Raw genomic sequence first — 27769 nt, 5'->3', positions numbered from 1 at the left:
GCGACCAAGAGCTTTGTATAGCCTGGGAACACAGTGGAATTAGCCTTCCAGGAGGCAGCTCAACTTTATTCCAGAGTGAAGGGAGATATGAAGGACGGGGACAGTGGCTGGGGCATCGCCTACCTTGCATTAAACAGCACATTCCTATTATAAGGCTCCAAGCACAAGTCTTAGTTATCATCTGTGGAAGCGTGGTCCTATCCTAAAGCTCCTAGCACAATGACTAATTACCATATGGGCACCAGGGGGAAAGCTGCAGGGAACTGTGTAGAGGTAAGTCAGATAGCCAGACCTAGAGACATTTTCCAAATAAGGTCAGATAGAGAGTAGGAAGCCCCTCTCCCCCAAACTTAGGGGAGAAGGGGTCCTCCATGTTGCGGAGCTCAGAAAGAGCTGCCAGGCCATGGTAGACTGCAGCCTCTGCCTAACAGGGCCTCCCAGTGGGGGTGTCAAGGACAGCTGTACATTTGTGAGACAAGGATCTGTGTAGTCCTAGCTGGCAGCGAATTCCTTATAGAGACCAGGCTGGCCTATGTTTTTGCCCTTCTGTAAAAGTGGCTGTTTGTCTCTCCTTGTTGGATAACTTAAGGTTGGTATCTTAGCTGGATTTCTGTTGTTATGATAAAACACTAACCAAAAGCAACTTGGGGAGGGAAGGATCTGTTTCACCACCGCACAGCTTCTCAGTCCTTCATGAAGGGAAATAAGGAACCTGGAGGCAGGAATTAAAGCAAAGACCATGAAGGAGTACCGCTTACAGGCTTGCTCAGTTTGCTTTCTTATGCACCCCAGGTCCACTTGTCTAGAGTGACACCACCCACAGTGGATTAGGCCCTTCCAAACCAACCATTAATCAAGAGAATGCCCTGCAGACTTGCCTCCAGGCAATTTGGCTGGAGGCATTTTATCAGTTGAGGTTTCTCTTCCCAGGTAAACTCTGGCTTATGTCAGGTTGACAAAACAACAACAAAAAATCCTAACAACCAGGATAGTGAGTGTCCCCTTGTGCTGAATTTCATCCAGCCTGCTTTTTATGTTAGCCATAACCTGAATATATGAAAACCTGTGGCCTTTGTCTTTATACTACATCATCATCATCATCATCATTGATGGGGTTTCTCTGTGTTGCCCTGAGTGTTCTGGAACTTGCTCTGTAGACCAAGCAGGCGTTGAACTCTGAGATCCAACTGCCTCTGCCTCCCAGTTGTTGAGATAAAAGGTGTATGCCACCAATACCACGCCACATTATTTTTTTTAAGATTTATTTATTTTATTATTTTACGGTGTGTTTTGCCTACACAAATACATGTGCACCACTTGTGTGCCTGGTGGTGCTCTTGTAAGTGTGAAGAGGGTGCTGAATCCTTTGGGACTGGAATCAGATAGATGATTCTGAAGCTCCATGTAGGTGAACCTAGGTCCTCTGCAAGAGCAACAAGAATCGATGAGCCATCTCCAGCCCCTGGGCCGCATTATCTTCCATAATGCAGTCTGTATTCACTAACTTCCCTTTTGCCAGTAAAGCTGGGCCAAGGGCTTTGATGTCACAGTTACATGTGAGATGAACTTATTTCCTGTCTCTGTTTGTGTGTTTCAGCATAGGGAAGGGAATTGTGCTTTGTGCATAGAAATTGCTACTAACCTTCCTTTTTGGCTTATGGCCTCTAGTGAATTTCCTACTGAAGCAGATTTGGAAGACTTCACAGAAGCAGCTGTGGATGAGGAAGATGAGGATGAGGAGGAAGGGGAAGTAGTGGAAGACCGTGATTACTACTATGACTCTTTTAAAGGAGATGACTACACTGAGGAGAACCCAACTGAGCCCAGCCGTGATGGCACTGTTTCAGACAAGGAGATTGCTCACGATGTTAAAGGTAACTCAGCGTAATGCCATGGCATGACATCCACATGGTTCTTTCCTCACTCACCATGGGTAAGTCTCAGAAGGCAAAGCAGCGTCTGTACCAGCAGGAATGCAGCTTTCTCTAGTGTGGCGGTGGGGCTGTCAGCATGAGCCGCTGGGCAGGGCCAAGACGGGATCGGAATGGAACCAGAAAGCAGAATTTGGCATGACAGAGCTCCAGTTAGAAAACAGGAAGCAGCCACCCTTAAGGACTTTTGATAGCCAGCTTAGAATGTGCTGTCATCCCAGGGCAGCTCTCACTTCAGTGTGGCTTTCTAGAAGGGAGGGAGGGACTTGCTTGGTTTTTCTTTACCCATGTGTGTTCCTGTCTGTAGACTTTCCGGTCGGGCTTTTGTAGAGGGTAGGATAAAATTGAAAAGGGAAAGGCTATGGTAGTTCCAGAGCCACTTACATATTATCACTGCTGATTAAGATCTGAAGAATTAGGACTCAACTGAGGGAAATACTTGACTTTGTCTAGAAGTATGCAGTTTACTTTGGAGATGAAGATTGTGTAAACGCTGATCCTTTCGGGTGCTGTAGTCCCTGCTGCAGGTATTACACCTGAAATGGCCTTTCTACTCACATTGACTCCTTTGATCCTACGAGCAGCCATCAGAACAAAGCAGGCACCTGTCACCACTGCACAGATCAGAAGTGTGAGGCTCACAAGCAGATCCTTTATGTCAGCCTGTGGTATTAATCTAGACTCAGTACAAAAAAAAAATAGAAAAGTAAAATTATCTTTCTCCCTAAATGTCTTCATCATGTGAAAGTGATTCCGTCTGCCTGTATTGGTGAGTGAGGTTGGTCAGGGCTTTTTAGGCCAGTTGTTCCCACCTTGCCCCGGCTGGCCTATAGCACTGTGAAGCATTTGAAGCACTGCCTCTGCCCTGCTGACACTCTGACCATTTTCACACAGCTGTCTGCTCCCAGGAGGCGATGACGGGGCCCTGCCGGGCTGTGATGCCTCGTTGGTACTTCGACCTCTCCAAGGGAAAGTGCGTACGCTTTATATATGGCGGCTGCGGCGGCAACAGGAACAATTTTGAGTCTGAGGATTATTGTATGGCTGTGTGTAAAACGATGAGTAAGTCCCGCCTTGTGCTGGCCCTGCGCAGCAGTGCCATCCTGTCCAGCCTTCTGTCTATCCTGCTGTCCTTGTGACTGCATCTATGTCATGTTTATGCCGACTCGGGTGTTTGCCGTCAGTCTTTTCCCCCATCTTTGTGCTTTCTAGACCAAGGCTTTGTCTTCCTGTTGGCAGTTGTGAGCTCAGTTTTTGGTGTCCCGTGTTCCCTGTGTGTCTACTGATGGTTGGCAGTGAGTGGTAGTGTGCCCACCCTGGTGCAGTGGTTGCACAACCAGGAGTTGATAGGCTGTGGGGGTGGGGTTGGTGTCTTCGGGAAGGCATCTGTGTCCTCCGGTCATCTGTTGTTGAGAGGTACTACTCAGAGCAATTCCATGATAGCACTGAGGGCTGCTCAATCATGTGCCTTGGCCCACGCCTCTTGTTCTGTGTCTGACTAACCTGTTGCTGACCCCTGTGCTGCATGCTGCCTGTTAGGACAGCCACCATCAAAAGGAGTGACAGCAGGAATACTTGTGGGATTCCAGAGTATTGAAATACCTCACTTTCTGCACTCTGGTGAGAGTTGTGCCCCACACCTCTTGACTTGACTTCGACAGTCTTGTGGCCACATGGGTTTTTGTAGGGCTCTAGGAAGTGAGTCCATTTCTAATTGTGTGTGGTTTTGGTGTCAGAGGAAGGGCAGTGCTTCAGCTGAGTTGGACTTACATTAAACATAGGGAGCGATTTTCTTATAGTTACTACTTTCTTTGTCAAGGTCCTGTCTTGTATCTTAATTTATATGCTAGGAAAATCCTCTGGCCAGGTAGTTTCCCTCGGTTCCTGCTCTGGAACTCATCCTCTGCCTGTCCCTGGTGTTTGCTGTAGCTTCTGATAGTTTCTCATTTGAATATCTTCACAGACTTTCTTCTTTGTCTTCCAAAAAATGTTTAAGATCTTAATCTCTTGTGGTGTGCTTTATTGCTTCCATTCCAGCCACACTAGGGAAAGGCTGTTGTTATTTAGTAGTCCAGAAAAGGTCTAAAGAAAAATGGACCATGGGAACTTTCATCCATAAATTTATTTAGGAAAGATGTAGAGATAAGAATTTTTGTGATGTTTACTGCTTTTAAAGATGATTCGGCTAAGGATATAGAGAACATTATTTTGGGCTACTGCGTAAGGAATTGAGGCCCTTTGATGATCTCAGGATCATCAAAGTGTGGAGACACTCTCTATACCCAAATCTCACACAGTACTCTGAACAAGGTGAAATCTCCTGTGCATCAGGAGTTCTCTGCTGAGGAGAAGCAGTTGTGTGTGTGCTTCAGGGTCCTCAGCTGGAGAGCCTTGGAGACCTATGCACACCAGGTTGTCTGTGCTCACACTGAGTGGGTAGGCTGAGCCTGTCATGATCTGACCTGTACTTCATGTCTCCAGAAGGAAGTCTCCAGAATGCTGTGCTTTTCCTTTTTAGTTTCTAGGGGTGATTGGAACCACTGTTAGCATTCTCCCAGCCCAAAGACTGGAACCGTCTTCGCAGCACGAAAGCCTTTATACTTCTGATGTGTGTTCCTGATGACTGTGTAGAGAGTGGCACAAATGATTTGAAGTTCTTCACTGAACTTTGAATAAATGCTAGAGGAATATGATTTGTTAAGAAACACGCTGTAATTTAATTCATTTGAAAGTTGGGTACTGAGATCCTTCTTCAAAATACGGAGAGATGAAGTATCAACAAGATTACAGTTACAAGGTTTACTAAATTAAGGGGGGGCATGGAAAGTGGCTTCTGATAGTTTGTGGAGTGGTCAGCTGATTTCTAGCTTTTTTTTTAAACCAGTTTCACACTTCCTCTCTGGGTTAAAACTATATATTTCCACAAAGTGTACTTGCCCACCAGTCCATTGTGCACATAATCACTTTGCCTTGGGGGCCATAGCAGCTCATGCCTAAGAGCAGTGAGGTCAGAGGTTTCTGTCTTAATGGTCTGTGCTCTGGAGAACACCTGAAAGCAAGCCTTAGTCAGTGTCATGAGTAGAGTAAGACCAAAGCATCTTCCCATCAGTAGAAAGTATCCTCATCAAATACATAAATTTAGTTTAACCTTTGTTAGCCTTGTTACTGGACAGAGGCCTAAGCATCCTTGTCCTTCAGTGAACTTTCTCCACTCAGCCTGTATGCAAAGAATGCATACTTGAACCAGTTTCCCCAAATTATGGCCCATAGAGTGCCATAAAAAAGACAGGAAACTGTTCCTTAAAAGTGGAGACCTTTGTGGAAATGTCTCCGTGAGGTCTGATTTTAGTCCTGGTTTCCACTTAGATACCATTAGCAATAACAGTAGGGTGGCATGTTTTAGGTTTTTAGGTTTCAAGCTCTGAAGGGTAAGATTGTAGAAGCAGCTGTGTTTTTTGTCCTGCAGTCCTAAGTAAATGCTTCCTGGGTTCTGAAGATGCTAGCGCTTTGGGCTGCCAACAAATTACTGTATTGACATGGACTGACATGGTTAGCGAATGTTACTCAAAGAAGGTTGCCCACCGCAATCTCGCAGTGGCGTCTTGGCAGGCAGCAGCACCCTGCACTTTCTGACAGAGGCACAGACAAATCTAGTCCATCCTGTGGCTCCTGTGCTCGATTATCTGGCTGACTCTCTCTCTGACTTTTTCAGTTCCCCCAACTCCCCTGCCAACCAATGATGTTGATGTGTATTTTGAGACCTCAGCGGACGATAATGAACATGCCCGCTTCCAGAAGGCTAAGGAACAGCTGGAGATTCGGCATCGCAATCGAATGGACAGGGTAATGGTTTGTATTGTTTGTGGTACTAGGAATTGGATCAGGACCTGATGCACACGAGGCAAGTACCCTGCAAGGCAGGATTTTTATACTTGGAAGAGAGGAACATTGCTGGCTAAAATGCCATGAGGTTCTGGGGAGCTACCTCCAGTGGATGAACCCCTTTTCTCCACCTACTCCCCCATGTGATGAAATTACTTTCAGGGGCGTTGCACTTCTGAACACGCCCTGTACTGGTATGTGCTTGTTACTCTTGCTATTGCTGACTTTAAATTTTTATTTTTAAAGATCCAAATTTTTTGTCACTGTCAAAATTGAAGACTTGGGTTATGAAGCTGTGAAAGTAGATTAGATGAAGTAAAGCAGTCATTAATGCTTTCTAGTTGCAGAGGGAAGAGTCTAAGTCTCTGGAATCTTTATTTACTTGGAAACATTCTAAAAATTAAAGCAAGGAGACCCATAGTACATCCTCCTCATGATCATGCATAGTTTAACCTAGGTGGCCTTGCCTGGGGACTTAGGATGTAGCTTAGTTTAGAGAGTGCTTTCTTAGCATGCATAAAGGCCTGGGCTCAGTCTCAAGTACCATACAAAGCAGGGTAGAGGGGCACTTGTTATCCCAGCACTTGGAAGGAAACAGCAGGAAGACCAAAACTTGAAGGTCATCTTTAGCTATACTTGGAGCCTGAGGCCAGCTTGAGTTACTGTAAGATTGTATCAAAACATCACAGACTCTAAACCAACAGCTGGGGAGCCTGCATGGGGCCAAACTAGGCCCTCTGCATGTGGGTGACAGTTGTATGGCTTGGTCTGTTTGAGGGGCCCCTGGCAGTGGGACCAGGATCTAACCCTGGTGCCTGAGCTGCCTTTTTGGAGCCTGTTCCCTATGGTGTGATGCCTTGCTCAGCCTTGATGCAGCGGGGAGGGCCTTGGTCCTGCCTTAGCTTAATATGCTAGGTTTGTTGACTTGCTCATGGGGTCCTTAGGGAGGAATGGGGGTTGGGGGGGGAGACTGTGGTTGGTATGTAAAATGGATAAAAACATTTAATAATTAAAAAAAAAGAAGAGGAAAAAAGATTGTCTCAAGACAGCAATAACAGAAGGAATTGGTTACTAGGCTCGTGCTCCTCATATTTTATACACTGGACTTAATCATAGCAAAATGTCATTATCAGTTTTGATAAAAATAGGTATTAATCTTAGTTTTTAATGAAGGGGGAATAAGCATAATAGTAACTTGCCCCAAGATATATAACAAGGAGATATGGAATTGAAGTTATGTCTGGGGATGGCCCAGGCCTAGACATTTTTGAGCAATAGTCTGACCTCAAGAGATCATGTGGTATGGTTTCCTTTTGCACAATTTCCGGCATTGGATTCAGTACCCATCAGTATTTTTAGAAAATGGAGAAGTTGTTTCAGAGGCTTATTCTCTAATAAATGCTTTTGATCTTTGTTCTAGGTGAAGAAGGAATGGGAAGAGGCAGAGCTTCAAGCCAAAAACCTCCCCAAAGCAGAGAGACAGACCCTCATTCAGGTAGAACGTTTTCTCAGGGCAGAGGGGACAAAAGGTCCAGTGTGACCTGCAGAAAACACAGTCAGGGCCAGCTCCCAGGGAGTTTGAATTTAACACCTCCTCCTAGTCAAGGACTTAAATTACAAGGAAGTTTCTCTCTCTCCCCTCTCTGCCTCTTCTCTCCCTCTCTCTTCTCCCTTCCCCCTCCTCCTCTTCCTCCTTCTTCCCTTTCTCTCCTGTCTTCCCTATTTAGTTTTCCCTAGTAATATTGCTTGTCTGAAGAAGAAATAGACCAAACACACCTAATTGGTGCAGGAAGTGACTTTGGCTTTGCTGTTGTTAATTCTGCTCTCCTGGCAAAAAGCCCTCTGTTGTCTTGTTCATGAGCTCTGACTTGTTTTTCAACACTACTGGATTAAAAAGAACCTGACTCATTGACAAGCCAGAAGGCAGAAAACACAGCTCTTTAATGCATTTTATCCCTAACTTTGTAAAACTGTAACCTCAAAATCATAGCAACAGATTTGTTGCTATTGTATCCTCTTCAGTAGACAGGAAGGGTTAGCAATAGAAACAGCAATTCATAAGACTGATTTGGGTTTGAAAAGTGGATCGTGTTATTGCTTTAATTTTTTGTGGGTGGGAGCAGTTTTGGGAGTTGAACAAAAGAGCCCCCCACCCTCACCCAGACTAAGCACATATTTTAAAATTAGTATATACCAGGTGAACTCTCTCCTCATCACTGGTATATTTCCTGGAGGACCCTGGCTTCTTTAGTCAGTCACTCAAATTCTCAGAGCTTTAATTCTTACATAAGCAATTTTATCTTCTATAGGGAAACTGCCAGTGAACATGGCCAGACAGCTCACAGATAATGTTCTCTTTACAGCTCTAGTAGGTGTGACTCAAGGCGAGCCAGCACATTACTGAGCTGTGCTTCAAAATATGTCCTGTTAGTTACTGGATTCAGGATTTAGAAGTTTGTGTCTTGTTAGAGCATGGAAAACATGATAGTGAGCATTGAAAAACCAGATGTTAAATTGCAAACCTAGTCATTTCAGTTCAGAAATTCAAGAGGGTCTCTAACATAGAAACTTTTTTTTTTTTTCTGGATGGACGCATCCTAATAGAAATCAGAGGTGATATCGCTCTGGATCTGTTACGGTATTATAGACATAGAGGCACTAGGCAAAGAAAAGCGTTGGATCTTGAGGGTGCTTGCTTAGACTTCCTACTGGTGCCATGAGTTCCATGTTGTTCCTCCTTTCTTGGCTTAGCATTTCCAAGCTATGGTTAAAGCTTTGGAGAAGGAAGCAGCCAGTGAGAAGCAGCAGCTTGTGGAAACGCACTTGGCCCGAGTGGAAGCCATGCTGAATGAACGCCGGCGGGTAGCTCTGGAGAATTACCTGGCTGCCTTGCAGTCCGACCCGCCTCGGGTGAGTTGGCGGTCAGAGCAGTTATAGACAAATCCTGTTCTTCCTGCTGCCTGTGTAAAGCGTGTACTTAGTGGAACTCCAATGTTCTGCATACAGCCTGATAAAAAAATCAGATTTTTATGACAAGTTTTGACAAAATTGAAGGTAAAGATTAAAAAAAGAAAAGGAACCGAGTCTAGTCTCTGCGTGTATGAGCTTGGTACCATACATATGCTACCTGTGATATGCAAGTGGACAAGCATAAACTCAGGGGACTCAACTGTTTCCATAATTCTGGATTTTCTGTGCTACCTTACTTTCAGAAAAGGAAAGCATGCCTTCTTTGAATATACGTGTTTGAACCAGTTCCATCAAAGTAATATTATGCAGGAAAGGGAAAGGTGTGGGCAGTGGTGGTGCACACTTTTAATCTGAGCCTTTCAGAGGCAGTGACAGGGGAGTCTCAAGCCTGGGGCTGTCTAGTAAACAGAGAAGGAAAGTTGTAAAATAATTCATAGTGGGATATGAATTATTCCACTTGAATAAGTGGTCTCAAGCTTTTTTAGTGCATAAATCGAACCTGTCTTGCTTTGAGAGTGATAGAAAGTATTGGACAGGAAGCTAGTGAGGTGCCACAGAGGATAAAGACACATGTGCTGCAGAAACCAGACGACCAGAGTTCAATCTGCAGAACCCACATAAAGCTGGAAGAAGAGAGCAAACTCCACAGCATTGCTCCCTGACCGCTACATGCATGCTGCGGTCTGGCCTCCCCCACTCATGTACTTAGGTGTACATACGGTTGATAATTTTTATTACCTGAAAAAGTATTTGTCAGAAGGATATTTGTATCCTTCTTGATTAAGCCATTGAAGTGTCTCTCTCTAGAGTGACACAGAAAACCACCTAGCTCACAATATAGGTGTTAGCCACACCAGGAGGGGGAAGAAGGTAATTCACAGGAGGACCATGAGCTGAAGAGTCTGGAACAAACATAGTTTTTTTGGTTTTGCTTTTTTTTAAAACCAAGAAACATAGCTTGTTTCCAAGCTATAGCTTTTATCCTTTTTTTTAAAAATATTTATTTATTATGTATACAATATTCTGTCCGTGTGTATGCCTGCAGGCCAGAAGAGGGCACCAGATCTCATTACAGATGGTTGTGAGCCACCATGTGGTTGCCGGGAATTGAACTCAGGACCTTTGGAAGAGCAGGCAATGCTCTTAACCACTGAGCCATCTCTCCAGCCCCCTAGCTTTTATCCTTAATCAATTTTGAAACTTCCGTTTTCCTTACCTACTTTGCATTCTCTGGTCTTGGCAGCCACATCGTATTCTGCAAGCTCTGCGTCGTTATGTCCGTGCTGAGAATAAAGATCGCCTGCACACCATTCGTCATTACCAGCATGTGTTGGCTGTTGACCCAGAAAAGGCTGCCCAGATGAAATCCCAGGTAAACGAGACATTTCCAGCAGGTGCTGAGACACGCTGCTGCTTGTGCTTGTTGTTAGTTGGGTTTTTCCGAAAGAGATAAGTGAGTTTCCAATCAAATTTTTTTTTTTTTTTTTTTTTTTATTTTTTATTTTAATTTATTTATTTATTAAGAATTTCTGCCTCGTCCCCACAACCGCTTCCCATTTCCCTCCCCCTCCCCCGATCAAGTCCCCCCCCCCCTCATCTGCTCGAAGAGCAATCAGGGTTCCCTGACCTGTGGGAAGCCCAAGGACTGCCCACCTCTATCCAGGTCTCCTAAGGTGAGCATTCAAACTCCAATCAAATTTTTATGTCAGTTCATTTCTGATTCAGCTTATCACCGATTTGGTATGTGAAACCCTTTTCTAGGCAGATACATGGTGCAGGTCTTAAAAGTTGTTCTTGGCTCAGTGTAGGGCAGATGCCCGGTGTGTTTGATGAGCCCCAGGATACTCCACCTCCTGTGGTATCCAGTGAAGTTTTTATTCAGACAAACACATTTCTGAGTTTGTCCTATGCTGAGCCCACTTTACTCCACTACTATTTGTACAGGTTTTTTTTCTGTTTCTTCTTCTAGCTCTCGTCCATACATTAGTAATTCTCATGTATTCACAGACGGTGAACTGTGCAAAAGACTGCAGTCTGACGGTCCCTTGGTTTTCTGAGGACGGTGTAATAGCATCACCATCCTTACTTCATTGCCCTGTTGTAATCAGCCGTGCAGATTATGAGTACTCACATACATGGGTGTGTGCATAGTGCCCTCCCAGAAATTCTTCTTCCCAACTTCTCATAGTAAGAACATAAATAAGTTACCCAGAAACCACTCCCTTTGTTGGGCAGAAGTTTGTGTTACCGTCTACATGTTAAAATTTCACATATAATCTAATGAAGTTGGATCCCTTGAATACAGCTCAAAGACTAATAGAGATTAATTTTGTTAACTATGAAATGAAGAATTACTTTCCTCCAAGATGCAGAGTTCACATTAGAAGTTGGATATTTGAGAGAATTAAAGAGCTTTGCTGCCTGAAGAGTGGGACTACAGGAAGGGATATTTCTGAGGTCTTGTGTTAAAGTTTCACTTCACACTAGATGGAGCGGTAGAGGGAAAACACCAAGAGTTCCAGACTGCCTTTGGAAGACAGGCGGAAAAATGAATCTTGTCAGGATTGGATAGATTTGATCCACATCTTTTATTATATTTTTGTTGTATCTTATAGGGGGAGGGAAGTCAGGGGGATGAAAATAAAATTAAGTTGATATGGTATATATCAAATATATTTTTGGAGTGGATATTTTGCACTATATATATTATGTACCATATTCTAAGGATATAATGGAGAGAGAATCTTGTTTTGGTGCCAAAGATAGAATGTGGGGCCTTACACATGCTAGGCAAGTACTCTGCTGCTGAGCTACATATCCCTGGGCCTGATTGGTATATAAATAATTTATTAGCAAATTCCTGAGACAAAGGTCCATAGGAAATAAACTGAGAAATAGAATCATCTCATCCTAGCAGTTCTGAGGAGAAACCCAGCTCTCGTGGGAACTCTAAGTCTGTTCTCAGTTTGTGATGTCAGTGAAACAGAACCACTGAATTGCATTTTCTTTCCTGTTCTTGTGCTCCCTGAGCACTCAGCATGCAAACACTCAGCTCCTTATACGATAAATATCCCTTATCCAAAATATTTAGGATCAGAAGTATTTCTGATTAGGGATTAAAAAAAATTTTTTTGCTTTGTATGTAATAATATATTCCTTGGAATTGGAGAGAGACTCAGGGGTTAAGATCGCTGAATACTCTTCTAGAAGACCTGGGTTTGATTCCCAGCACCCATATGGCCACTCACAATCATCTGTAACTAGTTCCAGGGGATCTGATGCCCTCTACTGGCCTCTGGAGGCACCAGGAACAAATGTGATATGCAGGCTTACATATAAGCAGAACACCCATACACATAAAATAAATAAATCTTGTAAAATATTTTTTCTTTAGCCTGACCCAAATTTAAACCTGAAATTGGTTTATGTTTTATATATACCTTATAGTCTGAAAGTAATGTCATGCAGTATTTTTAGTGCTCCTATATTTTGAACCTATCCTTTAGGCTCTTTAGCATGAAGGCTTCTATAATGACTAATTCCTACTATTGTACCTGTGGTTCTTGTCCTCTCAAAGGGCTCCTTAATTCATCTGAGGAAGTATAATGGTATCTATACATGCTTGGTTTCTGGGCTGCTCATTGCAATTCCATTTGCATTTTTTTTTTTTTTTTTTTTGCCAAGGCCCTCACACTTGAGTTTTCCCATCAGTTTGATTGGCAGAATAGCAAATACAAAATTAAATTGCTTTCATCTTGCTTTTAAAGGTCAGAAGCACATCAATCTACAGTAAAAGCATCTTTAATTTTTTTCCGTTTCAACCCTTCATGTTAATGTCTTCAGGGCCACCCAGTCCACTAGTTGTGCACGCCCTCTTTAGAAGAATTTGAGTAAGTGCAAACGTAGGCTGGAGAGGGTAATGTGGCCAGGAGTTTGTTGAGCTGCTGGTGCAAAACTCCACCCCACCGTGTCTGTGGATCACAGTCACCTGTCTTTTCAACCTTGGATGCTTTTGTTGTTACATTGGATTAACAGTGTTTGCATTTAGGAAAATAGTGAGCTAGCATAGATAAACGTTTCTTCAACACTTAAGAGTGGGTGGTGGCGCACGCCTTTAATCCCAGCACTCGGGAGGCAGAGGCAGGCGAATTTCTGTGAGTTTGAGGCCAGCCTGGTCTACAAGAGCTAGTACCAGGATAGGCATGAAAGCTACAGAGAAACCCTGTCTCGAAAAACCAAAAAAAAAAAAAAAAAAGAGAGAGACAGAGAGAGAGAGAATGGGTTATTTATGCCTTATCATGAATTATTTTAAAGAGCCATAATTTTAATAGAACTACATTAGTTTTTGTCTTAACCATAACAACTTTAGATAGTTGTTTCACCAAGCCAAATCTATGAGCCACTAGTTTCAGTGTATGTTTGTGTACTCTGCTTTGGCTAGTTGAGAAAAGTGACTGGCATTTTTTCCCTTTCTCAAACTCAGCAACAAAAGGTTTAGCACCCTATAAACCAGGGCCTTGACTCAGTAAAGTTAGTGACAGCTGTTTTGTATAAAAACCAAGTCAACTGACTAGTAAGCATTGGTTTTTTTGTTTTGTTTTGTTTTGTTTTGTTTTGTCTTTTTAATGTGGATGAGTGTTTTGCCTGTATGCATGCATGGTGCCTGTAAAGGCTGGAAGAGGATATTGGACCTCCTGGAACTAGAGTTAACAGCCAGTTGTGATGGTGTTACAAATTGAATGCTGGTCTTCTGCAAGAGCATCGAACGCTCATAGCCATCTGTCCAGCTCCTCACGACCATATTCTGAAAATGAATATTTGAACTGGAAGCCCTCTCTGTAGATAAATGACTATCACTCACACTATGTGCTGTCTTATGCTTTAGAGGTCAGCCAGTCTGGCAAGGAAAGTAATAGACTTCTCCTTCCAGCTGTTTTGCCTTGTTTAGTAGGAAGTAGAGCCTTTGAGTCTCTGGAACTATGTGGGTATTTTTCCTCCTGACCTTACAGTTTTCAGTGACAAGATCTCTCCCCCTCCTCTGCTCCTAGGTGATGACGCACCTCCATGTGATTGAAGAAAGAAGGAATCAAAGCCTTTCTCTGTTGTACAAAGTTCCTTATGTGGCTCAAGAAATTCAGGAGGAAATCGGTGAGTACTAATTATATCAAGGCCAGACTGGACTTTTTTGGTGAGGCTCAGGAGTGATGGCAGGGAAGAATGATATAAATAAGGCTGGTGAGGCAGACATTAGCACACCATGGTTTCAGAAAGTCTAGAATCAACTGGAGATTTCCATGACAAGACTGAGGAGTCTCCAAAGACAGATGTACTGGCCTGGAGCCACAGAGCCTTGAATTTCATTGACCTTCACTTTTACTAGCGGAAGAAACTCAAGAGTGTGAAATTGCAGGGGCCTGGGACGTTTCCTGTTACCAGTTTACCCCGTATATCATTCTGTCCACTGCTCAGTGTTCCAGAGCAAAATGGTTTACTAGTAAAGAGTATCTGCGTGAATTCTTGTTAATGGTAGCAAAGATGCAGATAGTGAAATCATCCAAAAGGCATGAGGTTGCAGTTATGTGTGATGACTTATTTAGAGATGGACCACGGGTCCTATAAAGTTGGACAGTGGGCAGGAGGTGGGTCAGACTGGTCTATTGCCTGGTCTTGAGCTCTGGGATGACAAGAATTGACCTATTTCATGTACCTAGACATGCTTCTAAAATGCTGCTTTTCTGCTCCATGTTGTGTTTTTGTTAGATGAACTCCTTCAGGAACAGCGAGCAGATATGGACCAGTTCACCTCCTCCATCTCAGAGAGCCCTGTGGATGTCCGGGTGAGCTCTGAGGAGAGTGAGGAGATCCCGCCGTTCCACCCTTTCCATCCCTTCCCATCTCTGTCTGAGAATGAAGGTATGTATGGTCCTCAGAGCCATCCCTAGGAGCAGAGGAGAGGAGAATGAAATTAGAAAATTGGAATACATTTTTTAAAAATCTGGTTGAGTTGGGGAGGTTGTGTCGTGTGAGAGGGCAGGGAAAGGGAAGGCATGGATCTCCCAAGCCCCTGTTGTGTGTGGGCAAGTAATACACAGTAATATCAGGGAAATCAGAAATATTTCTTACATTTAGTAGATTTCTTACACTTTATATCAAGCTGTCTCTGTGGTGTCCCTTGGGTTATAGGACATCATTGTCTTTCCTAACGGTCTGGGGAGGCAGATTGGGGGAGAGACTGAAGAGGTGTCCAGGTGCCGGGCGGTGGTGGCGCACGCCTTTAATCCCAGCACTCGGGAGGCGGATCTCTGTGCATTCGAGGCCAGCCTGGTCTACAAAGGGAGTTCCAGGACAGGCTCCAAAGCTACAGAGAAACTCTGTCTCGAAACCCCCTCCCCCCAAAAAAGAGGTGTCCAGGCTCAGGGTCATGTCTCTGATATCAGTTGATTCCCAAGCATGTTTTCCTTTATTCTCTTGCTGGTTCTCAGGATCTAAAATTATGAATCTGTACCAGAAATAAACAAGCTGCTGAGACTTGTGCCCTAAGACTAGTTTGTATAATCAGCTTCTATTTCCTGCTGCTGCTGCTGCTGGTCAGGGTGGTGATAAAAATGGCCCCTGGCTTTGGAGTCCTCATTCTGTGCCAGCTTTAGTCAAGCACTGGACTTGGGTGCAGTTCATTCAGCCCTCAGAGAGCACTCTTGGAAGGGAGATACTGTGGGTGTCTCTCATGGAGATTCTGAGATTTGAGCAGATTAGGTACTTGTCCAGGCTGTCACGTAGCTTAGATTCTAAGTGGAACTGGATCCACACTGACAGTTCAGTTCCTACAGCTCCTGTGATACAGTCACATAACTGATTAGATACAGTAGCCTAGTGCAGCTACCAGACCAGTGGGAAGATGTGCATCCGGCCCCGCCTTGGAGCTTAAAACAAAAACACCTTCATAACCTGTTAGCTCAGAGGTTCAGCTGCAGTGCTCGGGATACTCGGGGGTGAAGTGGTGTCACCCCTTCCTAGCTCTTCACTCCACAGATCCCAAAGCTCCATGAGGCTGTGGGGCGGCCACACATAGCAGCTTCTCTAGGCTTTTGTTTGGGATTGGGGCGTTATGGGCAAAGTTCAACCTAATAGTACCTTGTCTCTTTGTCAAAGAACCACAATCAATACTAACTTCATTTTTTTTGCTGTTTTCTAAAAATAATAGTAGTTTGTGGGGTAAACTAAATAATACGGGATTCTTCCAAAATTTCTCTTAAAAGGTCCAATCCTGATTTCCCACTTACCTTTCTCATCAGGGATGCATCTAGTGATTTCCTGTTTAGATTACTGTTGGCTTGATTATGGGATATTATTTAAGGAAAAATGCCTTTTGTTCACGTTATAGAGAGGAACTTAGAAGGAAACCATTTTCTTTCTTAATCTCCTTTTGTGCTATTTTGTTTTTTATTGTTTTCCTTTCTGCTAGACACTCAGCCGGAGTTGTACCACCCAATGAAAAAAGGTTGGTTTGTCAAGATGTTCCCTTAAGACCTCCATTCCTTTTCACTTCCCCAGTGTGTTGGGAGTTTCATTTTATGTTTCATCCTACATCCGACATCCCCGCCTCATTCCTTCAGCCATGGCTAAGTGGAGCTAGAATAGTCCTGCCTTCATGTTACTAACGAGCTCCCTGGCTTTCCTGGCGTGCAGAGTCTAGTGCTATGTGACACCCAAACTTGGCTTTGGGGAGTCCCAAGAAACAGCTTTCTTTGTCTGGGTAAATGTCAAAAAAGTATGTCAGTTTAACAAAATTTCTGTGTATAGCTAGTCTATATGGGATTGTGTTTGATTTTTGCAGTCAGGTAGACTGTAAATGTCCCTCTCTCTTTTTTCCCGTTATTATTACCAGTTGCCCTTTCCCCCTTTTAGCTGTCTCTACCATCCATCTGTGCCACATCTCATGCTCCTGAGTTGCAGTATTCCTTAAACACAGCATGCTGCTGCTGAGAGAGGTAGAAACATGTGGGCTGTAGGTGCGGCGAGTCCCCAGTCTTCAAAGACAGTGTGTACTGTAGAAAGCTCTATGCTAACTGCATTATCATCATTTTTACCCACCAGATCCCTCTTGAGCAGGATTTTTTTTTGCTCAGTTTTATAGATTAAGCAGTTGAAAAAGTCACTCAGGTATTGCTTCCTAAGTTGGCAAGATTAATAAGCAGAGAGGACCGAGGTCTGGACCCGAGACTGTCTTCACAGCCCACGTGGTTTCTGCTGCCTGAGTTGCTAGTGACAGCTGAGAACCCCCCAAGTGGTAGATAGTCCCCTCTTGAGTCATTGGCAGCAGCGCTTGTTCTTCATGTATTTTATGAACTTACTTTCTTACTGTTGGTAGTCTGGTCATGGGCGGACCAAGTGAAAGTCCCTGGCTCAGAAGCTGCTGTCGTAATTTATGTCATATTTTATTCTTAGAATCAGTAAGTAGGATCTAACTCTTGTGAGTGTCCTTGCATGTTAGTGTTATTCAGCTGTGTCTCTTCTTCCTGCAAGTCACTATGCTAACATTCCTCACAACTCTATGTCTTAGGTGTTAAGCCTGCCTGACTTTTGCTTTTCTACTTACAAAAATGTGTTGGGACAATATAGCTACTAACTTTGGTCTCTTGAAGTCGCTTGTGTGTATTATGAAGCCAAAGTGAGCTTAGTCAGTGTTAAAAAAGAGCCACGGGCTATAACACTGGAAAGCCTTAGACCAGCCTGGACCAAGGCCAACCCTTAGATGAGCTGGTTCAGTGTCTCTTTGCATTCTGAGAATCTTTCCTTTTATGACTTAAAATTATAGAGTTTGAAGTGGGAGAAACTCAGGATTAGAATTTAGTAGTCTTGATTATGAGCATCTGTGCTAAATAGCCAGCGCCTTTCTAGATCCCCTCTTCCTTGAATAGTAGACAGGCAGGGTTGTTTTATTTGAGCCACCAGAGCCAGCCTTGATTTAACTGCTATCAAGTTGTGCTTTTCTTTTGAAGGGAACGCTTTAGAGAAAGAGTGCATCACTTTGGCTGCAGTGTAATGTGTTAAAAATTTAATTAGGCCACGAGTTCAGTAGCCGCATGGCCATTATTAATCTCCTGTTGGTCTATGTTAAGAAAACAAGTCAAGTTGTGAATGAAAAACTTCACCCTGGCTGGGCTTGACATTATTGCCTGCCTTTGGCAGCTCCTGGACAGCATGCTGAATGTAACTCCCATTGGAATCTACTCACTAGCATGTCAAGTTGGTTACCAAGTCTCTATAAAAGGTTCAAATCATAGATATATGCAAACTAAATACGTTGTTAATAAGAAGAAGCTTGTGATAGCTAGGAAGCATATGCTTGAAAGTAAAACTGAAAAGGATTTTTCTGTCTGTGCTGAGCCCAGATATGCTGTGGTCACATTGTGTGCCACACACGAATGATGTTGGCTCAAACCATTTCTGACCTTGGAAAAAAGACAGTTACTATTCTTGCTCTTTCCACCTTGATTAAAATTCTTTCTGTTGATGAACTGCTTTCTTCCTGCTCACCTGGGTTACTATTTAGGAACCAGATCTGAGGGACAAAACATCCAGTGAGAGACGGGGTGGGGGGGATAGACAATTACATAACAATTTTAAATGCTACAACCTGGAAATGTCTTCCTAGAGACCATGAAACTTGAAGGGCAAAGAGAGGACTTGAGGGTGGAAGGTGGCAAAGGTTGATATTGGAAGCAGAAATAATTTCTTGTGGAGAAAACTATTCTGCTCAAAGCATACATACAGGAGTAGTGCTTCATCTGTGCAGTAGAATCTGGGTACCAAAGAATTGTGTTGTTGGGTAGCTAGTGTTCATTACAGTCACATGTAATGGTTGGAACATGTTTTCCATCCTGGAACTCCCCCAGACTCAGCTTCTCCAAAGGTTTGCATTCCATCCCTTCAGGTGGGAGACCAGTAAGCACCGTCTCCTTCATCAGTCCTTTGCAATGCTTGTACCATTCATCCTTGCAGAGCACAGTGCATCCTCAAACATGCCAATGCGGCGGCACAGGGAGTCTGGGGAGTGTTTGAGAAGCTCTCTGGCCCAGGCAGGGATTCGCTGCTTCTGAGAGACTGGCCTGAGGTGGGCTGCCTAGAAACTCAGCTGTCAACATTTTCTACACAGGATCTGGAATTGGAATGGCAGAGCAAGACGGGGGACTGATTGGTGCAGAAGAAAAAGTGATTAACAGTAAGAATAAGATGGATGAAAATATGGTGAGCCGTTGTCATTTGCATAGCACATTCCCTTTCGTACACTGGAGCAAGTAGCATGGTGGCTAGTACTGCCAGTTTTCCACATGGTAGAAGAGAAGGACCCAGCTGCTCCCAAAGGTTGCTTTTTCCTGGTTAGCATTTGCATGAGAGAACCAGTGAAGCTGCTTTTTTCTTGAGTAGTTTACCTTTTACTATACGGTAGGGAATTCATGTACAGCTTAAGATATAACTAACATCAGAGGCTGTTTTCAAGTAAGTTAAAACTTACTAAGTGGAAAACTGAATAAAATTGAGCTTTTTGTTGTTTTTCTTACACTGCTGTTCTTACTCTTCTCACATTCATAGTTTTCGGACTACTTACGTTTTTTGGTTGCCCTCAGCTAAATTTGATTTTTTTCTTTTTAAATTACTCTTGGGGGTGTGTGCGGTCACGTGCTTGCCATGGTGTGTGTGCAGAGATCAGAGGAGTCATTTCTCCCTCCGTGTAGATCCCAGAGACCAAACTGAGCTCGTCAAGTTTGGTGGCAAGCACTTTTACATGCTGAGCTGTCTGGCTGACCTGAGTTGTAGTGTAGTTCGTTAGCTGTCTGTCCCGAGCTTTGTCTCTGCCACCCTTACTTTGTGGGAAGTTCAGGTAAAGAAACTGACTGGAGCCGGGTAAGTGGCACAGGCCTTTAATCCCAGCACTTGGGAGGTAGAGGCAAGGAAAGCCTAGCCTACAGAGTGAGTTCCAGGACAGCCAGGGCTACACAGAGAAACCCTGTCTCATACCCCACCCCACCCCAAAAAAAGAGCCTAACTGGACTGGCCACCTCGCAGCACCTCTGCCCACACTTACCCCCCTCCTGTGCCCCCGCTTACTCCCTCCTGTGCCCACAGTTAACCCCCCTCCTGTGCCCACAGTTACCCCCCTCCTGTGCCCCCACTTACCCCCCTCCTGTGCCCACACTTACCCCCCTCCTGTGCCCACACTTACCCCCCTCCTGTGCCCACACTTACCCCCCTCCTGTGCCCACACTTACCTCCTTTTAGAGGGTTGATGAGTACATTTGGATCAGTGTGACCAAAGAAACAGCTTCCCAACACCATATTCAATAGAAAATGAATGACATTTATGTTCATTTCTCTCCCATTCTCTGAGGAGATGCTAATAATTGTGACTATTTCAGGTCATTGATGAGACTCTGGATGTTAAAGAAATGATCTTCAATGCTGAGAGAGTTGGAGGCCTAGAAGAAGAGCCGGTATGTGTTTACTCTAGAATGGAAGGCCAGTGCTCATTCTTTTTTCTTTTTGTCATCTTAGATCAATAGAGATAAAAGACACCTGGTATTAAGTTAATAAGGGACTTGGGTCCCAATTTCCCTCTTTTCTGAGTAAGAATCAAAGAAATGAAAATTTCCTTGGAGGTTAGCAAAGTGGGCATCCTCCCTGATCTGGTCGATGTCATCAACAGAGTGGGATTGTTGGGTGGCCCTGAGTTTTTTTAGACAGGCTGAGAGGCTTGTGGTCCTCCTTGGGTTCCTGAGTCAGGTTGTCCCTGGGACATTGTTTCTTATATGCTTTGTTGTTTTAGGAATCTGTGGGACCTCTGAGGGAGGACTTCAGTTTGAGCAGCAGTGCCCTTATTGGCTTGCTGGTTATTGCCGTGGCCATTGCTACCGTCATCGTCATCAGCCTGGTGATGCTGAGGAAGAGGCAGTACGGCACTATCAGCCATGGGATTGTGGAGGTGAGGCGGGGGAGTGGCTAGGACTGGATCTGTATGGAATTGGAAGATCTGGACTTACCTTTTGCTGGGCATGCTGCCATCATCGATTGTATTGCTCATTAGATCATTAGGTTACATTTGGAGATGAGCCATCGCTGAGTTGTGAGTGTCACCAACTTCAGCATCCATTTGGGTTTTAATCAGTTAAATGGTTCAATATCAGAAGTTCATAACATTTTATGCTTCAGAAAGTAGAATAACACTCTATCCTTGGTGTGTTTCTTCCTCTCGTGCACACACATGCATACTTGTTTCTGTTGGTGGGATCTAACCAGAAGCCTTGCGTGTGCTAGGCACATGCTCTTTTATACTGTCAGACGTGTGCCTCTTCTGTACTGCTTGGGGATGCAGGCTGTTACTGTCCTGCCTCTGCTGGTGCATGCTTGGAGTCGTCTGCCGCTCACCCCTTTAGTGGATGCTGGAAACTGTTCTTGCTCTCCAGTTACATAACGCACTAAGGAATATGATGCACTGTTGAAGAATACTGTAGACGCGCACGCCTGGCTTCAGCTGTAGCGTTCTAAAACTGGGAATGACTACAGACCATCTGGCCCCTTTCTTTATTTCATATCTGAACATGACAGGACTTGCTTCCACTATCCCAAAAACTAAGTGTTGGTTACTTGTCACTGTGGCTTCTAAGAAGCTGGTTCTTTAAACTAGTTCAGCAACTGTGTCACAGTACACCCAGTTCCACTGAAGTTTCTCAGCAGCCTGAAAAAGGGAATACTGCCTTTTTACTTTTAAAAGCAAACCATAAAACCAGCACAGCAAAAAAAAAGTCAGAACCTAAAGAACTGACGTATGTAATGGGTATAGCCTCTGTAATGGGCTGTCATTTTAAATTACTCTTTTTCGGGGTGTGTGTGTGTGTGCATGATTTGCATATAGAAATCCAAGGACATATTTAGAAGTCTTTTTCCATCCGTGTGGATCCCAAGGACCAAACTGAAATTATCCAATTTGTCAGTGATCTGTTCTCTCACTTGGACCAGGCTTTCAGAGCTTCACTGTAGAGAGAAGCGTTACCTCTCACCTCTTCCTTTCCCCCCCCCTTCCCTGTGTCCTTGATACCAGTTCTTGTTTGCTCTGTCCAGTAAAAGAGGGTGCTGGGCTGCTTTGAGTCCCGTGGGACTGGGCAGCAAATAGCCTGACACCCTGAGGCTCTGCAGGCCCTCCAGTATACCACAGTGACCTGCAGCCTGTGTTCCTACAGGTTGACCCGATGCTCACCCCAGAAGAGCGTCACCTGAACAAGATGCAGAACCATGGTTATGAGAACCCAACCTACAAGTACCTGGAGCAGATGCAGATCTAAGGACAGGATCTGTGTGACACCTTGGCTGGAGGCTGGTACAGGTGGGCCAGAAGAGGTTCAGCATTTGTGCCTGACTGCTGACCACCAGTGGTGCCAGAAGGCCCCATCGTACTTCCTGCTCTCCTGGATTGCTAAGACTATAAAGTACTACTGTAGGAGTGCAATTTCCATTCTTTTAAATGGGTAAAAATGTTAATATAACAATATATGATATATAAACCTTAAGTGAAATGAAAAAATGATCTATTACAGATATCTGATGGATGTAGTTTTCTTTTTTAAATTAGAAATGCCACTTCTATTGTATTGTCTCACATGCTCTATATAAATGGGAAATGTTGATTTTTTCAATGATAGACTATATACACAGATTGTTCACCTTACGTCAGTCAGTTCTTTAGGCTCACTTGCTGTGCTGGTTCTATAATTTGTTTTTAATGTAAAAAGCAGTATTCCCTTTTTCAGGTTACTGAGAAACTTCAGTGGAACAGAAGTACATTGTGATACAGTTACTGAGCTATTTTAAAGGTATAGTTTCTTTGGAAGCCTATGTTTCCCGTGCTGGTGTCTGGGTGCTTCTGCACCAGCTGTCACCAAGCAGGGCTAAGGCACCTTGAGCTAGCCCAGTGCATACAGAGAGCCACTGTGCTTTCCTTCAAATCCAGTTCTTCCACAGCAACTAGCCTGTAGTTACTATGTGCTGTTCTTCCAGTCCTGGTTACTGTAGCTTTCGCTGTCCTCTTTCCTTTACCAAGTGTGTCCTGATGTGCAGCACCTCCTCTGTGGACAGCTCCCTCCAGTGCACTGACCTCTGCCTTCCTTTGTGCCTCCTCCCCCTCCCCCCAGTCTCCCAGCCCCTTTGCTGTTCACTCAGAGAATACCATAATAAATATATGGCAGAGGACCCAGGAGAGCTCACAGGAGGCTTCTCTATATGAAAAGAGATTGTTCTGGGTCGTCCGTATCTGTAGACACTGTGGAAGTCTTTGACAACTTTTGTTTTACATGAATTGTAATGCTTGTGTATCTGAAGTTGATGCTCATCACCTGGACTTTGTTGTTTTACTCTCAAGATTCTGGTAACCTGTTGTGGGTTTCCTTTTGTTTTTGGTTTGTTTGGGGGTTTTGTTTTATTGTTGTGTTTTGTATTTTTCTGTGATTTTTCTCCTCCCCTTCCTCCCTCCCCCTTGGCCCTAGCCATGTCTCTTCCCACTCACTATGCACAGACTGAAACTTCACCTACAAACTTCTTAGTATGCTCTGTGAGAATGTACAGAACCCGACCGCATCAATAAACACTTTAACTTCCCGAGTGCCTGTGTACTGACCATGGCATTGCTCTGCGATGATGGGACTTTCTGTCCCTGCCTTGGAGATGAAGGGCATCTTCTGTGAAGAATTATAGCCTGCATTACAGAGGCCATATTAAGTCAAACCAAGAGCTTCATTTTCACTCGAAGAAGAAAGTGGTTGGAGAGATGGCCAAGCAGTTAAGAGCACTAGCTGCTCTTGCAGAGGACCCAGGTTGGGTTCTCAGCACCTGTATGGCAGCTCACAACTATCTGTAAGTCTAGTTCCAGGGGATCTGACACCCTCTTGTGGCCTCCATGAGCTTCAGGCACACGTGGTATGTTACATACAAGCAGGCAAAACACTCATGCACATAAAATATTCTTACCCCAGTCAGGAAAACTGGGTGTTGTGGCTCTAATCTCAGCACTTGGTACTGTTGAGTTGGAGGCCAGCCTTGACCACATTGCAGGATCCTAACTGGGGAGCAAAGTCAGACTGTCAATACTGACCAGAAAATGTTTATAGCTTTTGTTTCTGAGTTTAAGCAGTTTGCCACTAGGAGGCTCCCTCTGCTGATTGCTTACAGGGCTTTGTGCCCGAGCACTGTTAGCACCCAGTTTCTAATGTTCGTCAATACATGGAATACATTGACTCCATAGAGTGGTCGATCCATGTTCTGATGCGTGTGGTTATTAGGGTCATACTGCATATGTCTGTATGCAGGCACACATACGAGCAATCTTTCTCGGGACGCCGGGATAGGGAGCGGCCACTATATGAGTTCTAAGCCAGGAAGCACCTTGGGTGAGTCTCTCAGCACTCCAGTTCTCTGTAACAGTCAACACCTTCTGTCTGCCTCTCCTATGATGTCCCCTTAGTTTGCTGCCCAGGGGAGTCACCAAGAGAGAGCTTTATGTTTGGAGTGAGTTTCTCTCAGAGCGCTCTAAAGAGGTGTCACTGGACCCTCTATGCAGTCTGGAAAGTGACTTTGCCATTCATGATCTCATTCCAAATACAGCAGATCAGCTTTGTTTACTTGGTGCCTATCAAGCAGTAGGTGGCTTGGTCACCTTTGCGAACCAGCCCTGTCCAAATTCCATCCAGCTGATTGGCTCTCAGAACTTCTCAACAGCACTCTGTTGACAATACAGTAGTCCTGGGAGACATGCAGAGCTCATGAGATTGGCCCAGCTGCAGTGGAGATTGGATCAGAACACAAGAATTAGTGCAACCAGGCCCGAGTCTCTCTCACCCTGTACAGATTTGCTTTGCACTCAGCAGGGTATGCATGGACTCATTTAATTGAATTCTCCTTAACCTGTAGAGGTGACTGTATTATGGTGGCCATATAATGATTAAATTTCCTGAGGAAACACCCACAGAAATGTCAATCAGGAACTGCCCTTTGACCTCACCCTAGAAGGAAAGCTCCCTCATGGGCACAGAAAGAAACTTACTCATCTCTTGGTTTCTGCTTCGATGACTAAGCCGAGACTTCTGGAGAATGCGGCCCTACCCACCTTGCAGTGAGCCTCAGGTGCTGGCTGCTATGTAGGTGTGAAGGTCCTCTGACTACAAATCAAGACCAGCAACTGAAGTTTCTGCCAGACCCAGGCATGTGGATGGTCTGTAGGGCTTCGTTTGCTGTGACAACGGATACTGGTTAGTCTGTCATGAATCCCTGAAATTTCAGAGGGTCCAAGGGGGCACACTCATAGGAACATACTGTCAAACTCATACGAGAAGTCATAGACACGGACAAAGCAGAAGGAAGTAAAAGGGACATTATGATTTTAGTTTACACGATTACAGAGTCACCTGCACCTAGTGGTAGAACCCAAGTCTGGTTACGAACAATGGGCTCTTTTCCAGGACCCAGGACAAAGAGCGAAGTGGTCTTTATTTAACCAAGAGACCAGTGTCCCTTGCCTTTCTGCCTGTGAACTCGGGATGTCTTTTCTATCCTCTTCATGCTCTTGATCAGACTTCATTGGTCACTTCTGCTGCCAAGCAGCCCAGAGATTAGACATAAAATATATTTTCTCTAAAACTTTTGAAATGGATGGGAAATGGCTTGAGAAATCTGTAGATTTCTAGCCAAAAAAAGTCCAGACCTGGATAATAATTTTTGTTTGCCTTAGTTTTTTGAGACAAGGTTTCTCTGTAACAACCCTGGCTATCCTGGAACTCACAGAGATCCACCAGCCTCTGCCTCTCAAGTGCTGGAATTAAAGGCATGCGCCACCACCACCCACCTTCAGGATAACAATTTTGAAGTCAGGTGTTGGGTTGCAGTTTTGGACACCTGTAATGCCAGCACTTGGGAGGCTGAGTCACGAGAGTCTCCAAATTCAAGGCTAGCCTGGTTTACATAGTTCAAGACCAACTTGGACTACACAGGAGACTCAAAAAAAAAAAAGTGTGTGTGTGTTTGTACATATGTCGTGTGTATACATGTGCAATGAAAGCCAGCATTTGGTGTCTTATGTCTTCTTCAGTTTCCCTCTCCACCTTTTAAAAAAAAAAATCTGTGTGCGTTTATGTTGTATTTGTGTATATGTTTGCAGAGGCCTGAAGAGGACTTCAGATAATGAGGAGCTGGAGTTGCAGGGTTTGCGAAGCTGCCCAGTGTGGATGCTGGAAACAGCTCCCGTCCCCTGGAAGAGCAGCAGCTGCTCTTGTAATTGCTGAGCTCTGGCTCCAGCCCAACCTGCACGGGGTTTTGTGTGTGTGTTTGTTTTTGAGACACGGTTTCTCACTGAATATTTGGCTAGATGGGTCAACAAGCCCTAATAATCCTTTACCTTCCAGCACTAGGATTGCAGTGTGTGCTACCGCACCCCGCCTTTTTGTGCAAACCCTGGGGACCAGTGTCAGACATTCCCATAGCAAACCTTTGACAACCATTTTCCCATACCCCCTTTTTAAGTCTAATTGAGTAGAACTGAAGGAATCAATGAAATTTTTTAGTAAGCAGAACCATGTGAATATTTACATAGTTACTTATAAATTATGTATGTACCGTGTCCAAAATAGAAACCTGGAAGAAAGAAAAGAGATGAAATAATTTTTCCCAAATAATTTACCTAATAGGAAGAGAAAACCTTTTGGATCCAGTAAGTTACCACATGCATGCCTGTGGGGGGGGGGGGGAGGATAAAGCTACTTAGACCAGGCTAGCCCCAAACTCCCAGCAGTCCACTTGTCTCCACCTCCCCAGTACTGACATTGCAGGCATACTGCTGCCCCACATCTAGCCAGAGTGACTCTTGTGCTCACTCTGATTTGAGTGTGGCAGTGCACACTCATGCTGCGTATCCTGTCCCCGTCACTGGTCATTGTTATTCGGGTTGCTGTGGTTTATATCTACTGCCACCTTTCTGTCCTAGGAAGTGACTTCCCTTGTGTTGGTGGTCTTGACAAGTGAGTAACAGGTTAGCTGGGTTTTTTTTGTTTTGTTTTGTTTTTTGTAAGATGTTCCACTGTTGGGAGTGTGTCTGATGTTTTTCTTGTAAAAACTTCCTAGGACTTATGTTTTTTACTTTAATTTCTTTGTTTGGGATCAAACCCAAGACCTTGTACACATGAAACAAGTGCAGCTCTCTGAGCTTGCGTTACATTGCTTTGGATGACCGCAGACAGACAAACACGTTCACAGGACTCAACAGTGATGGTGACCTCGATCACCTGGGTGGCCCAGTGCTGTCAGATTTATCTCCTTTGAAGTTCCTTTACCCCCCTCCCCCACAATGTTGTCTTTGGAAAGGTACTGTTACATGTATGTAGCCCATACTTAGAGCGAGAGGTCAGCACTTTTGTTATGGCTTAAAAAGGGATGGGGGAGGGGGTTGAGACAGGGTCTCAAGTAGCTCAGGCTGACCTCGGATTTGTTATGCAGCCAGGGGGGAATATTTTATCTAGCTGTCTATCGCCTGCCAATCCCCCCCCCCTTGCTTCCTCCCACTCCCCCAGCATGGAGTATTTTTAACTAGGTTTTTGACTGTTCCTCTTGCCTCCACATCCCAAGTACTAGAATTATAGGGATGTTGTGTCTCACCAGGTTTATTTAGATCTGGAGAACAACCTTGAACTCAATGCTTGGTTGGTGAGTACTCTGTCAAGTTTGAGTTCTTAAAGGCCCATTTGGCAGGCTTGATACTGTTGAGACCTAGGAGGAGGAAGTTAGATCACTGGGGAAATGCCCTTGGGAGCTGCACCCTCCTGGCCTCTAGGAGGTGAGCAGGCTGCAAGTTTCTCAATGTGATGGGCTGTCTCGCCACAAGGCTGAGTGACCACAGACTAAAGCTGTGAGTAGAAATAGTTCTTCCTCCTCAGAAGCTGCTCAGTTGGCGTTTT

General features: G+C 44.4%; 1 protein-coding gene across 4 annotated transcripts in view; it reads left to right on the top strand.

Annotated features, from left to right (window-relative positions):
* The window catches only part of Aplp2 (amyloid beta precursor like protein 2), a 61956-nt gene extending 38524 nt beyond the window's left edge, over positions 1-23432 (top strand). Inside the window, exons 6-18 of one of the 4 annotated variants that reach the window (XM_041656750.1) lie at positions 1669-1874; positions 2826-2993; positions 5644-5774; positions 7234-7308; positions 8565-8723; positions 10027-10155; positions 13832-13931; positions 14544-14696; positions 16246-16281; positions 18940-19031; positions 20201-20275; positions 20608-20763; positions 22019-23432. In XM_041656750.1, coding sequence (XP_041512684.1) covers positions 1669-1874; positions 2826-2993; positions 5644-5774; positions 7234-7308; positions 8565-8723; positions 10027-10155; positions 13832-13931; positions 14544-14696; positions 16246-16281; positions 18940-19031; positions 20201-20275; positions 20608-20763; positions 22019-22120 — 1582 coding nt within the window. In that variant the 3' untranslated portion in view covers positions 22121-23432. The remainder of the gene's footprint in view (positions 1-1668; positions 1875-2825; positions 2994-5643; positions 5775-7233; positions 7309-8564; positions 8724-10026; positions 10156-13831; positions 13932-14543; positions 14697-16245; positions 16282-18939; positions 19032-20200; positions 20276-20607; positions 20764-22018) is intronic. The other 3 variants (XM_041656752.1, XM_041656751.1, XM_041656753.1) reach the window with 3 other exon arrangements.
* Positions 23433-27769: the final 4337 nt, after the last annotated feature.

The sequence above is a fragment of the Microtus oregoni genome, unplaced genomic scaffold, assembly GCF_018167655.1.
Source record: "Microtus oregoni isolate MIOR12 unplaced genomic scaffold, Mior012 000008F_ref0000371, whole genome shotgun sequence".
NCBI classification, from domain to species: Eukaryota; Metazoa; Chordata; class Mammalia; order Rodentia; family Cricetidae; genus Microtus; species Microtus oregoni.
This window is presented reverse-complemented; position numbering and strand designations above follow the sequence as displayed.